We start from the raw sequence: 14,135 nt of genomic DNA, 5'->3' as shown, positions 1-14,135 counted from the left end.
GGGAAAGAGCGGTGGACTTTTCGCTAAACAATCTTAACATATTCCAGAAATATCTGTATTGCAATTATCTGAAGAGGGATTCTAGTAAAATATGGAGCTAGATTCGGGCTGTCTGAAGTACGAAAAGTTTCCATAAACCTGGCTTTTGGAATCGCTGCCTTGCTTATTAAGTTAATTCTGCTTCTGGTTTGACACAATCTGTAGGATCTCATGGGGCTGGCCATCCCTCAGAGACTTTAACACCATTGATTGCTTGGGGAGCTGGATTGAATTATCCCCAGAGCGTCACATCTCAAGCCTTTGAGGATAATTTTTTGAAAGGTATGTAAATCATCAATTACCTTTAAAAAACACATCTTTCAAAGAGCACATATAAAGCAAAACATAATAAAAGGATAGTATGTAACCCTCACACTTTTTAGGCTCACATATAGTAGAAAAGCTTGTAAGTTTAACAAGTGTAAAACTAGATTTACGTGCTTTGCATTCACAAGCACAAAAAAGAAATGATTGGTAGTGTGCGTAGCTATAGTGGGAAACTTTGCTATTGATTTAATTGTAGGGAGCCCAGTTCTCCACAGGCATGAGGTTTTCATGTCCTAGGTAAAACATGTTTCTTAGGATCTTTTGCAAAGGTTAAAAAATTCTGGAAAGAATCCTGAGCATCCTTCCCAGGTTTTAGACTCTTCCTGCCTCAGAAAACGGGCAGGGCAAGTCTGATGGGAGGACATGCTGCTGTAGTCTGTCTGATGGCTGGTACCTTTTAGGGTACATTGTGACCCACCGTAATGAAACCGCCAGAAATTACTTGGTCACGTGCGCACTCTGGCCATGGACAGATATTACATTTGTCATGCTGCAAACATCTTGTAGCATTACAAAATATGAAGGGACAGATATGCCCACCTCCTGTAGTGCTACAGAAATGGTGGAAGCGTCCATATCATGTGTGGCCATTTCATTGTAGTGATATGGCGGGGGACATGTCTCTTGCTCCCTCAGCATCTCACAGTGCTCTGCTCTTTCCCCCCATGCTCCCTTTCACTATGGCTTTGGGGGGAGGGAGAGAGAGAGAGCAGGGTAGATAGTGACTGAGTGTAGCTCTGGGGAGTGCAGTTTGCCTTCTCCCCCAGGGACTGGGCTGTGAGCGAGCCTGGGACCAGACTAGGCCTACCCTGGTTGGGCTGTGGTTATAAGACGGTGTAGGACTGGGGCTGTGAGCAAGCTCATTCACTTCCTTGTCCTGGCTGGGCTGCAGCATTACTTACAATGCCGTAAGAAGGTTGGGCTATAGGAGGTATCACAATTTGTAATACAGACAGTCTTGTTGTTCTCAGTCCCAGGTATGTAGGGGATTTTTGTTTGTTTTAGGTCTCCAACTCCCCCTTTCAGCTTTTACCCCCATCAAGGATAGATGCTACCCCAGGCAGCAGTTGCAACAGAGTTAACTTGTTCAGTTTGGTGTAAAGCAATTAGTTTGTTTCTCATATGGTTTGAGTGGTATGCTGCTTGTTCTGAGATGACAGACTTCTCCTTATCAGTCACTTCACCTGTGTTTTGCCTCCCTGATGGCTGATCATGCTACCATTTCAGGCAGAATCCTGATGACGTACCTACATCTGCTGTGCAATGTAATAGCTTTATCCATCAGGCCATCTTCACAGCTGTATCATGATTTGTCTTTCTGAAGAAGGGGAAGCCTAGATTCCAGAAGCTACTTTCAGAGTAACTTCCAAGGGATGAAGTTACACTTAGATTCTCCTAAATTTGTGGAATGTTAGGTGGTGTTAAAGTTAGAATTTGCTGTGAGCAGTTTCACATCAAGGGTTAATACCGTTTCTTGCCCGCACAACTCTGACTTGCCACTAGAGGACGGGTGAGCAGGGGCATGGCTATGAGCCAGGACGCCTGGACTCTGTCCCTGCTTTGGGTGGGAGTAGAGGCTGGGAGCAGTGTATCCTGGGATGCTGGAGGACTGCACATTGCTCATTTTATCTCTGTGGGATAGACTGAAGTTATCCTAACATGAGCTAGGTAGCGTGGCCCAGAGTTAACCCTCACCTGAGCTTGTGAAGTGACATAACTTTGAGACTCTCACACAAGTTCACAAGCTTTAATGTGCAGGCGCTTGTGTTTTAAGTGCCCTTCAGATGGTCTAAGTGTAATGTGTATCTTCACAGGCAAAGGCAACCCACCAATTTTAAGTCTTGTCCTCTGCATACAAACAAAATCATTGTCTATACACAGAGCTGAAACTCCTTCTTTGCTTTGTGTGTTTGGAGGTTAATATGAACAGTTCCCTTTTGGATTGGGTGATCTTTAAACTTCCTTTCCTCTTCTGTTATTGGTATTAGTTATTGTTTTCCTTCCTTGTCTCGCTGTTCAGCACATCTTGATAAGAACCTTGGAGAAAAGGGTAAGGGTGTTTGTCCTGACCAGCAGCAAGAAAACAGCTAGTTTCATAGTGCTTAGGGTCAGAAGGGACCTAAACAGATCAACAGGTCTGACCCCCTGCCATGGGCAGGAATGGTTGCCAGGGTCATATCACTCCAGCCAAATACCTGTCCAGTCTCCAAGGTAGGAGAGAGCACCACCTCACTTGGGAGCCCATTTCAGAGCGTGGCAGCCCTAACCATAAAGTAATGTCTCCTGATGTTCAGCCTGAACCTTCTCTCTAACAATTTGTGGCCATTATTCCTAGTAACCCTGGGTGGTGCCCGGGGGAGCAGAGCCTCCCCCAATTCTCACTGGTCCCCCCTGGTGAGTTTGTAAATGGCCACCAGATGCCCTCTCAGCCTTCTCTTGTGAAGGCTGAACAGATTCAGGCCCTTTAACCTTGCTTCGTAGGGCCTGCCCTGCTGCCCCTTGGCCATGTGAGTGGCCCTCTTCTGAACCCTCTCAGTGCTAGCCACATCCTTCTTGAAGTGTGGCAACCAGAACTGGACGTACACTCCAACTGTGGCCTGACCAATGCCGCGTAGAGGGGAAGGATCCACCTCCCTGAACCTACTTGGATCTGTAGATGCACAACAAGGTGCAGTTAGCCTTACTGACCACTTCCTGGCAGCCTTACTGGCCACTTCCTTGCATTGGTGGCTCATGTTCATCCTGGAGTCAACGATGACTCCAAGATCCCTTTCTGCCACTGTGTCAACAAGAAGGGTGTTTCCCAACCTATAGGTGTGTAACTGTTTCCTTCTCGCTAGATGCAACACCTTGCACTTGTCTGCACCGAATTTCATCCTATTCTCATCTGCCCACCTCTGTAATTTTTCTAGATCTCTAGATCTAGCTAGATTCTGTCCCTCCCTAACAGTGTTAGACACTTTACAGAAAATGTATGCTTTTTAGCCATAGACCAGTGGTAAGATGAGGAAAGTGTCTGCTTTTCTGGAAAATAGTGGAGGTACCTCCATCTTCACAACCACGTTCTATTCTATAGCCTTTTTTGGCTTCTTACGGTACCTTCTCTGAGGGTACTGAAGCAATGCTTCGTAAGTCTCTAAAAGAGCAGCCTCCAGGAACTGCACAGATGTGGCTAACCTAGCAATTTATATTCTCTGTTATGGTTTTCTTAGGGGGGAAACGCTTGTAGGAAGAAACAGTTATTCTGTCCCATTACAGAAATGTGGATGAATATTGAATGAAATTCAGTTTATTTTGGCACAAGCTCAGTTATGAATTAATGAGCGAGTTTGAGACAGAATCCTGTCTTTGATCTCTGTGTGGTAGCTGCTGATGTCAAATGGAAGATGTCTGCAGAGATGGAGAAATTAACTGGGGTATCTGATTGTTATCTATAGAGAAGGAACTCTGCAACTGGGGGGTGATGGGAGGAAGACAAACCGATTATGAAAAACAATTCAGTGCTGTAGTGTAGGTAAACTGCTGTTTGCATTTAAAATGCTTGCAACTAAGACCTGCTCTGGATGCGTTCCAAGATGGGGTACATAAAATGCTGGTGGCAGTCAACAGTTGCTTTTAACCCTTATTTCCCTAACTTTTCCTCTACCTGTAATAACGGATAGGCTTGTGAAAAAAATGGAAAAGCTGCCTGTTGCAATAGGAGTGATGTTGCGAACAGGGTGCAAACTCAAATTAGGTAAGAGATTTCCTTGAAGGGAGAAAAAATTATCAGCGAGATGACTCAGGATCTCTCTTTCAAGTGCATCTCTTTCTAAAAAGGTGATGAGTGTTTGTTTTGAGACAGGTAAAAGAGAGCTTTTTTGCTTGAAAGTCAGCAGCTTAATTGGCTGATAGTGAATAAATTTGATTTTGTACAGATGTGTTTAAGTTATCTTGAGCTGTTAAATGAGTTGTCTTGAGCTGGTAGCTCCTAGGGTACATTGTGACCCACTGTAACAAAGCTACCAGAAGTTACTTGGGCACATGCATACTCTGGCCATGAACAGATATGACATTTGTCACGTTGCAAACATCCTTGTAGCATTACTAAATATGAGGGGACAGATATGCACACCTCCTGTAGTGCTACAGAAATGTGGAAGCACCTATGTTATGTGTGGCCATTGCATTGTAGTGACATAGTGGGGGGCATGTCTTGTGCTCCCTCAGCATCTCATAGTGCTCTGCTCTTTCCTCCCACCCTCCCTCTCACTGTGGGCTTTTATTTCAAGCCTGACATACATAGTAGTGATTAGATTTACCTTTCAGTGACTATATGCTGTGTTTCTTTAGGGAATATTGAGATAATCCTTTCAAAGCAGACAAAGAAAGATGGACACTTTTTAAATCTGCTTGAATCATTCATTTGGCTCTGCAGGTGATCCATCTGTTATGTTGCTTAGGTTGTAGGATCAAAAGACTTCAATCACAATACATACAGCTAGTAACTTTTCCTTGTGGATGAAGGAAACACTTCTGCCTTTTCAGTATGGTCTGTGACCTTCCTTGGGTCTCCTTTTATACTTTATTGAGTGCAGACAAACTCACTAAATATCAAAGGAGTTCTTTCTTCAAAGTCTCCATATCAGCTAATTATGTGTTCCATTTCTTTTAGAATGGAAACTGGAGAACAGGAAGAGAGTGGATGTCAACCAGGTGAGAAATGATTCCACCTCAAAACTTAAATTTCCTTTTAAAATGTAATCTCACAAGGCTTATAAAAGAATTTGAGGGAGTGGGTGATCACAGTAATGTAACTTTTCTAGAATTGTCCCTTATAATATCGGCGGAAGGATTTTAACTGCTGCATACAAACTATATGCATCTTGGGAAAAATTGGTTCTATAAGCAAAATTCAGTTGATGCAAAGACTTCATGTAACTTTTTTCTTTTTATTTATGTGTACTGGGGCAGTCCTTAATGTCCTTGTCACACACTACCATGGAAAGATCATGGTGTAATACACAGTGCCTCTACTGACAGCAGTGGAGAGCTTTCAAATAATTGGCAGCATACATGCATACCATAATACTTGTAGCTTGTTAGACATCACTTAAATTTCCTGTCCTGTTCACCTTAACATCTGTAGGGGAGAATCCTCTTATGAATGCTATAAGAATTTGTATAGCAACTGGTAGTTTCAGAATGGGACTCCTTCCTACAGATTTTAAGGGATGCATTTATAGTCCTCCCCTGCCACTTCACAGCTGACATGGTCTCTTGGAACTGACTCCTTTCCCTCTTCCTTGCCTGCCTCCTGGACACTGGGTTACTGAAAAGAGACAGGAGGTGGTTGCTGCAGGACATGAACATCTGAAGAATACTTTTCGGTACATAACTGAGTTAGCCATTTGTGCAGGGTGATCTTCCAAAGCTGTCAGATAACTATATTTACTCAAATATGACCCATATTTTTCCCCAAAAATCAGTTGCTGGAAATCGAGGTCATTGTCTTAAAAGAGGGATGTGGGAGTAGAGAGCCCAATCCTACTGAAGCTGAACTGCCTACCCCCTTTTCAAGCTGGGTGGGCAGTCAGCAGTGCCTGCTGGGTCTAAGCAGTTTGGCTCCAGCAGGATCTGATGTAGGGACAGACGCTGCTGGCTGAGCCAAGTTGCCCACCCCCTCTTTTCTTCTTGAGCAGAGCTGGGTGGACAGCCAGAAGTACTGGTCAGGTCAGCTGAGGGCCATGTCCTGCTGGGACCAAACTGCTCATTCCCTCTACGCAGGGCCAGGTGGTCCCTCAGCTCCCTCCAAAGGTGCTACTAGATAGACCAGGCCCTCAGCTGAGTTGGCAGACACTGCTGTCTGCCCACCTAGCTCAGCTAGAGAAGACAAGAGGGGCTGAGCAGTTTGGAGTCTTGAGTCTCACTATGTTCTGTGCTGGGAATTACTTGGAAGGATTCCATAAATACGGCCGCGAGTCTTTCTACCTTTTAGAGATAATGGCTCAGGTTCTATGTTGATACTAGAGTGAAACCAGAATAATTCTGTTGATATCAATGGCGTTATTTCAGATTTACAGAAATGCGTAACTAAGAAAATTACAGAGAGAGTGTGCTGTTTTAAAATTTTTCAAACATTTATTATAATGGCACAAGAGATTGAAACTGCTTCCCCCATGCTCTTCATGAGGTTATACATATAGGACCAGCTGTCTGTCTTCCATCTTGCAGAGGGCCCCCTTAGTGGCTCAATGTGACACAAACTGGTCCACATTTTGTTGCAATTTGAAATATCAAAATACAGTTGTGACACACCTGGACCAAGAATCAGAAGAGTCGGAAGGCATCATCAGAGCTGGCCCCTGTGAGCCAGTTTCTGTGGCTTTTCAGTTGCCATCTTGGCTGGCCCAACAGAAAATTGGCCAGACAGGTCATGTTCTCTTTGGCCACTTGGTACGGGATAGAGAAGATGTCCACAATCTTGTAGAAGTCCAATATCAGCGTGCCAAAGAGTGCTGAGGGCAGCAAAAAGCAGCTGCAGCCAGAGGAAGTCCAAAAAGGCATGGAAAAGAGTTTCCTCCACCTCCTCCTTGCAGAAATAGCAGAATGTCAGTACCACTGGGTCTAAGTAGTGGACGAAAGTGCCTATGGCCAGAGCCCAGGCAGCAACCACCCCTGGAGGTCACCAGTTCTCTTAGTGATGGGTAACTTGTACAGGGTGTGCCAGGCCAGATGGGCTTGCTTTGGTCTTGCTGTCACTAGGCACCGAGAGAGAGAGAGAAATTATGGAATTATTAACCATTGTTTGTACCTTTTCTCATGATGAATAGTATCTTGTTTCATTAGAAGCTCTGCTGCACTTAAAGGAATCACTCGTCAAGTAAATGGCTAATTAAATGTGACAAATCTCAAAAAGAACCTGGCCCTAAATAAATAAAAGTTGGTCAGTGGATGGATGACATTGAAATTGGTTTCATGCACTGGATGGTTGCTGTACTGCTTAGAATAATGAAAACAGAAGATAAGCTTCTCTCTTCAACATCGATGAAGGAGATATTTAATTTACATGAACATGTATAGGGGCGTTAATTTGCATTAAAAAGTGAATTTATTTTTAAGATATATTAAACTGCCATTGGTTTAATAAAGTATTAAAATTCCTTCTGGTATCTCAGACACTGATTCCATTAAAAAATCAGTGAAGTTATTTTATTTTAATTGACAAATATTTCTTTGAAGTGCTTTTCACTGCTTTGAAATTCTGACAGATCTAGCACTTGCATTTTAAAATAGAGATTCATGAAAATTAAAATAAATGTATCTACTCTCTAGATTTCTTGAAGCGTTCTAAAATGAGAACATTTCTGTTTCCACAGGCTGATATTGCCCCATTGATGGCTTCTCTTATTGGTGTTCCCTTTCCGTTAAATTCTGTGGTAAGCAGTTTTACTCTAAAAGGTTGTGGGGAGGGAAAATTGTTTTATTATGCAATGTAGTATGGTATTTTAAATTATAACAATTGGTCGCTTCAGTTGTTGGTGGGCTGAGGCCAGGAGAGGTTTTGCTGGATTTCCTTCAAGGATGGTTGACAGCTGAAGTAGGTTAGAACATTTTATAGGCCATTGTAATCTATGCTGGGCTGAGGCTGGAAGTATGCAAAGTCAAGAATTATAGCCTGTTTCCTGCTAGCCTGCCTCAGTGCAACAGGATGGAATAACTCTTGACCTGGGACCTGTTTCTTAGTATGGAAACGGGGATAGCTGGAGAAGTAGGTACAGATTGTGCAGATTTATAAGAAAGTGTGTGTGTGTGTGTGTGTGTGTGTGTGTGGGGCGGGGGTGGAACGAGAGAAAACCTATAGCATTTAAAAATGGACCCTTTGTAGTAATAAACAAGTTACTCTCCAGTAGTTGAAAGTAAGATTTTTTTTTTGCGTCTCAAGAGAATTCAGTTAACATTATTCAAAGATCACCATTTCATTATTTTTCAAATGGAGAAATTGGGCACGGGGGTGGTAAGACTCCTTTGATGTCACACTAGTGTGGAAAGCATGGGTCAGACCTTCTGGACACAGTTCTGCTTCATGAAAGTTGATGAAAGCTGTCTGGCTCAAGTGGTAACAGGATTGTACCTGTGATCCTATTTCACCAAATCATTTCATTTAAAAAAAAAAGACAAAGGATGGTATTTTGGCTAAAGTGGCCTTTAGCTTCTCTTTCACACAATTAACAATTTATTGTACTTGAATTGTATACTAGAAAATATTACCAGTTTTTCAGTGAGAGTTGGGAAAAATCCTGTGCTCTATTTATTACCCTAATTAGTTCTGATGCAAAGAAATTGTGAAAGGAAAAGGATTTGTAGCTTTAACAATAGATCGCTGTTGAGTTAGTATAACTAACTTCACTGTCTTCTTGATCTTGCTTGTGATTATGTGAACAGACATGAATCTAGTAAATTTTTAATAATTTATATTTGCAGGGAATTCTGCCTCTGGAATACTTGAACAACAGTGTTCATTTTAAAGCTGAGAGCATGTTTACAAATGCTGTTCAGATTCTTGAGCAGTTTAAGGTAAGTAAACAATATTAAGGTGGACAGGTTCTTCATCCTACATGGCTTTTGAAACTAAAAATATTCGTGCCATTCTACTTAAACTATTTTATAGCACAGTGTATACATTGCAGGTTACATTTTTATGATGGCAGTTTGTAATACCGAGCAGAGGGAAATAGCACTTGCATGTTGTCAGCTTTTTGTTCAATCTCATACACACAAGTAGATTCATGTGTGATTGAAAATATGGTCCTTTAAATTGATGTAAACCTCCTTTTTTTTTTTAAAGAATAGATTCCATTCTGACCTAAATGTGAATGTCGAAATGTAGGGATTAGTTTTACGTTGTATTGGACTAGGGGATTTAATTTCTCTGGCTCCAGCTATTGCAGGTGCATGTTGCTCACACTGGAGTCAACGAATAATGTTTGCTTGTGAGGGTAGAATTTGGCCCTAAATATTTGATGTATAAAAATATAAATAAGTTATATTTTTTTTACTGAAACCAAGTGCCTATTCAGTTCCAGATTCAGCTGAGCAAAGCTTAATAACCATGTCTACATGGGCCATAAAATGACAACTGGGCTAGTATCCTACTTCCCAGACCCACAGGCTTGGGAGTCCAGATATTCCCCATATCCTGGCAGGCATCCTACTTGCAAGTCCCAAACCCAAAGGTGTGGCAGTTCAGATGCCCCTTGTTATGCTTGATCTTAACACCAAGAAGTGATAATTATGTATAGATAATCTGTTCTCTATGAATGTGGGTTGGCACATACTACATTCAGAGCCACTGAACTAGTTTTATGCAAATAGTATACCTTTTTCCACTATTTAAGCAGCTCAATTCATTTAGTACAAATGATTTAATCTGTTCCTTTCATTCTGCTTCATCTGATTACAATGATTTATATTAGGGCTATTCATAAAGGTCCATTATATTAAACATTGGTCAAGAACAAAACAAAGACCATCCTTTCCACCCAAAGTTCATTCTCGATGAAACCAACATGCGAGGACATCCATTTTGCACATGGGGAACTGTTTCACAAATAGCCTCCCTTGATTAGTATTGCACAAAAAAATCTGTGGTAGAGCTGAGAATTGGAGCCAGGTCTCTTGATGGCTGAATTAATGTCTTGACTATTTTTTTCATTTAATATTGATGGTTTTCCTCAGCTTTTTTTTCAGTTAGATTTATCTTCTTTTAATAGGCTTTTATGTAAGTTGTATGTTTTGTTTTGTTTTAATTAAGAGCCAGAGCAATTATTTTAATGTAATTTACCTATATTTTTATTGTACTCCATTTTTTCCTGGCTAGTTTACTTCCAAAGTTTTTTGTAGGGGGAGAAAGAATTATATATGTGAGCAAGCTCTCTTGGTTTCTCTTGAAGACGTAAATGTTATCCAGCAGTGCACAGATACTAAGTGTATCCTTATATTTTCTATGATGGACAGATCTGACCACTACTTCTGCTGCCTAGGGAAAAAGTTGTTTTGGTTGGATGAGGGGAGATGTGCGACAGATTCTCAAGCTGCTGGATCTTGGGAGCAATGTACTATAAACTTCCTTGCTGTTCTGTATGAACCATTAAACATCAGGTCAAAATGGTGAAGAGCTTGGGTCAAAGTAGTGTCAGGCAAAGTGACTGATTACATCAGTGCCTCCCACTTTTGTTTGTGTCCAAGTTAATCGATCCAAGATCACCATTTCCAACATCTTTACAATTGTCTGTTAGTTCTTGTCTGTTGGAATTACCGCTGATACATTTCTTTATCATCCTGTGTACTGTGGAAGTACTGTTGTGAGAACATTTTGGGAAGTGGGAGTGGAGAGCTTTTATTTTATCTGTCTCTGAGCTGCATGATCTTGCAGGGACAAGTATGTTAGCTGTGTGAGGAGCAACACACAACTTGAACTATCTGTTCTCAAGAATACCCAATTTCATTACCAGTGGATTTGAAATTTCATCTTCTTAAACAACACCCCAGCAGTCTGTTAAAAAATTTGGTATTTCAGGTTACACACTTAATCTTATTTCTAGTTACAGCTTTTGTGATGTTTTCATATTGTTTGCAGGTTAAAATGACTCAGAAAAAGGAATCCACATTATCATTTCTATTTACACCATTTAAGTAAGTGCATTTTAAAACTTTCTCTTTTGAAATGAGTGATTTTTCACTGTGCTCATTATTTTGAAAGTAGGGTAGAGTGCCACCTTAGAAAGTAGCTTGTTCAGAGAGGAGGTATGAGCTTTTGTAGGCAACAAACTAGATCATCAGATGCACCCCTCTAAGGTCCTACCCTGCCAAACATTCTGTCTGATTTCAGACTAACATGTCATGATTTGGTGAAATAGGATCACTGACAGTAACCTGCTCAAATACTTTCCATGTGTGTATTAGAATGGTTCCCCCAATCTTATTCGTGGATAAGAGTGCAGTTGTGTGTGCGTGTGTGTGTTGGAATTTTGTCTTTAGAATGGATACTTTGGTGGAATTTAATCATGTGACTTTTAACCATATTTGGAAACAAAAGCAAAAGAGCAACTCTTTAAATGTATTTTCAAGCCAAACACAAACTTTTAAGATATTTTCTACATTTGAAAGTTCTAAGTTTTAAACAATGGTTTGAGACATTTCTAGGATATAGGACCCCACTTAAAGTGTTACTTGAGATTTGCTATGTTAAACAGACAAGATGCTTTCATAGTTGCCTGAGGCAAAACATACTCAGAGCTGGCCTTAGGGGTGAGCTCCCATGGTAATTGGCTGAGGCAACAGTCTATGGGGGGTTGGGGAGGGGATCTAGGAGATGAAGTTAGTACAAGATATGCAGTATGCTTGGTGGGTGGAAGAAGAGACTCACATCTTAGGCTCAAAGCTAACATCCCTACAAATCTAATGCTTCTTCTGAGTATAGAATACTTAGGGCAGAGTTACATGTTGTACTTAACATTCCACAGATTTACTGTAATATGGTCTAAGTAGTGTTGAAGTTACAGTGTTCTATAAACAGTCACACATTAAGGTTTAATACTTTTTCTTGCCTGCATAGCTCTAATTTGCCACTAGAGGGCTGATGAGCAGGGGCACTGTTGAACAGGGGCATGGCTATGAGCCAGGACGCCAGGGCTCTATCCCTACTCTGGGTGCCATGGGGTGGTGTTGGGAGCTATGCATCCTGAGATTCTGGAGGATAGGCCTGTGAGAATAGGGAAGTATTCGATTTGGATTCAGCCGATTCAGAGGACTGATTTGATTCAGTGACTTGAATCACTATCCCCATTTGATTCGGCCACATCGGCTTTGAAAGACTCGGCGCTGATTCAGAGAGATTCAATGATTCGGATCAGCCAGGGAGAGGCAGGAACAGCCGGGCAGCTGCAGGTTCTCCCGTGGCTCCTCCAGCTGTGCCTGCCTCTCCCTGGGTGAGGGGAGCTGCCCTGCCTGGCCCCAGCCTCCTGGCACTTTAAAAAAGGGAAAAAAGAAGAAAAAAAAAAGCTCTGCACTTACTGGCTGCAGCAGCAGCAATCAGGGCCTCTGGGCACTCCCCACCCTATGCAGTGCAGGGCAGCAGGGATTGCCACCCCTCATTTGGCACCCATGTGGCACCTGCCTCATGGCACAGGTGCAGTGCATCTCAGCAAGGCGCCGTACACTGTCTGTGAACTGGGGTTGCTGGGCCTGAGTGCTGCCGGGCTTTGGGTGACTGCTGCAGTCGGTGAGCGTGGCTTTTTTTTTTTTTTTTTTTTTTTTTTTTAGTGTGAAGCTAGGGCCAAGCAGCGCAGCCATGGGGGCTTCTCCCAGGGCTTCCCCACTCGGGAAGAGGCAGGCACAGCTAAAGCAGCTGTGGGAGAACCTGCAGCCACCCGGCTGTGCCTGCCTCTCCCTGGCTGATCTGAATCTGAATCTTTTCTGAATCTTTCCTGAAGTGATTTGGATGTTTCGAATTGATTCAGAGCTTTTAATGGGTCTCCAGATTCGAAGATTTGGCCCCTGAATCAGGCTGAGTCTCCTCCAAATCAAATTGGCGACCGAAGCTTCACACAGCCCTACTGGAGGACTGCAAATTGCTTAACTGAAGGTACCCTTATGTGAGCTGGGGTAACATTGCCAAGAGTTAACCCTCACCTGAAGTTATATAACTTTGAGATGCTCAGAGGGTGCTTAGAATGAATGAGTTTTAACATATGGACACTTGCATTTTAAGTGCCCATACTATGTTTCAGTTGTAACATGCAACTTCACCCTTACTTACTAGAGCATTGTTATTTTATAAAGAGCCATTTTTAGATGTATATAATCTTTTTCTATGTACTGTGATGTTCTTGCTTTCAGTTGGAAGCAGATTTCTGCCCTATTGCTGGATATTTAATAAGACGTTTTTTACCTGTTTTCACTGGTTTCCTGCTAAGAATAAGATTGATTTTTTTGGTAAATATGTGTTTAGCTTCTGTGGGGAAGGAGGAAGACATTGTAGAAATTCAGTCAGCATGATTAGTCCTTGGGTCATTGGTGAATAGCTGCTTATCTTGTGAAGATAATAATTGAATTGGGGTTATTTGTAGGGCTTTTAAAAATACTCTGTGTACAAAGTTTAATTAAAGCTGTTCCCTCATCAGGATATCCATATATTTTCAGCAAATATTTTGTTCTCCACGAATGTAGTTTTGGGTTGGCCAGTACTGTCTGCAGATTTTTAGTTGAATTTACCCAAATATGTTTTGGAAAAAAACAAAATTGGGGGGAAGAAGGTAAGATGAAATTCACAAGTTCCATGAGGAGGAAGGAGGAGGAGGAAGAAGTTAAAACAATATTACCTGTATCTGTGTCAGTAATATCTGTTTCCCATTCACCACCAATTTAGTCATTGTGCCATTCAACCATGATGTGGGAGACCCATGTTCAATCTTTTCTCCATGAAAGGATTTGAACCCACTTAACCCATATCCCAGGAAAGTGCCTCATACCATGCTGTCGGCTTTTCTGGGATGGATTGTCCTGAATTTCTCCTGCTTTGTTGCTGTCCCACTTCTCTATAAAACACTTGAATGTTTGTTGAGCCAGTGTGTGTGTGACTTGCTAGCCCTTTGGTTAGGATGCTCAGTGGGGAGGTGGAAATCTTGTGTTTCAGTCCCCTTTTGTATAACAGTCACTGTCACAGGAACAATTTCAACATTCCTTGGCGTACTCCATAGCACAACAGTTAAGAGTAGTGTCCTGAGAAG

General features: G+C 41.9%; 1 protein-coding gene across 13 annotated transcripts in view; it reads left to right on the top strand.

Moving 5' to 3' along the window:
- PIGN (phosphatidylinositol glycan anchor biosynthesis class N) overlaps window positions 1–14,135 on the top strand; it is a 170,722-nt gene that overhangs the window by 56,790 nt on the left and 99,797 nt on the right. For all 13 annotated transcript variants that reach the window (XR_003095436.1, XR_003095435.1, XR_003095437.1 and 10 more), the window contains 5 exons: window positions 205–321; window positions 5,021–5,061; window positions 7,725–7,784; window positions 8,830–8,922; window positions 10,985–11,040. Coding sequence is in view for 7 of the 13 variants with exons in the window: in XM_025211020.1 (XP_025066805.1) it covers window positions 205–321; window positions 5,021–5,061; window positions 7,725–7,784; window positions 8,830–8,922; window positions 10,985–11,040 (367 nt within the window). In the remaining 6 variants the exon portion in view is untranslated. The remainder of the gene's footprint in view (window positions 1–204; window positions 322–5,020; window positions 5,062–7,724; window positions 7,785–8,829; window positions 8,923–10,984; window positions 11,041–14,135) is intronic.

This window comes from Alligator sinensis, unplaced genomic scaffold, assembly GCF_000455745.1.
Source record: "Alligator sinensis unplaced genomic scaffold, ASM45574v1 scaffold514_1, whole genome shotgun sequence".
Lineage (NCBI taxonomy): Eukaryota > Metazoa > Chordata > Crocodylia > Alligatoridae > Alligator > Alligator sinensis.
Note: the sequence above shows the minus strand (reverse complement) of the source record. Positions and strands in the feature narration are given on the sequence as shown.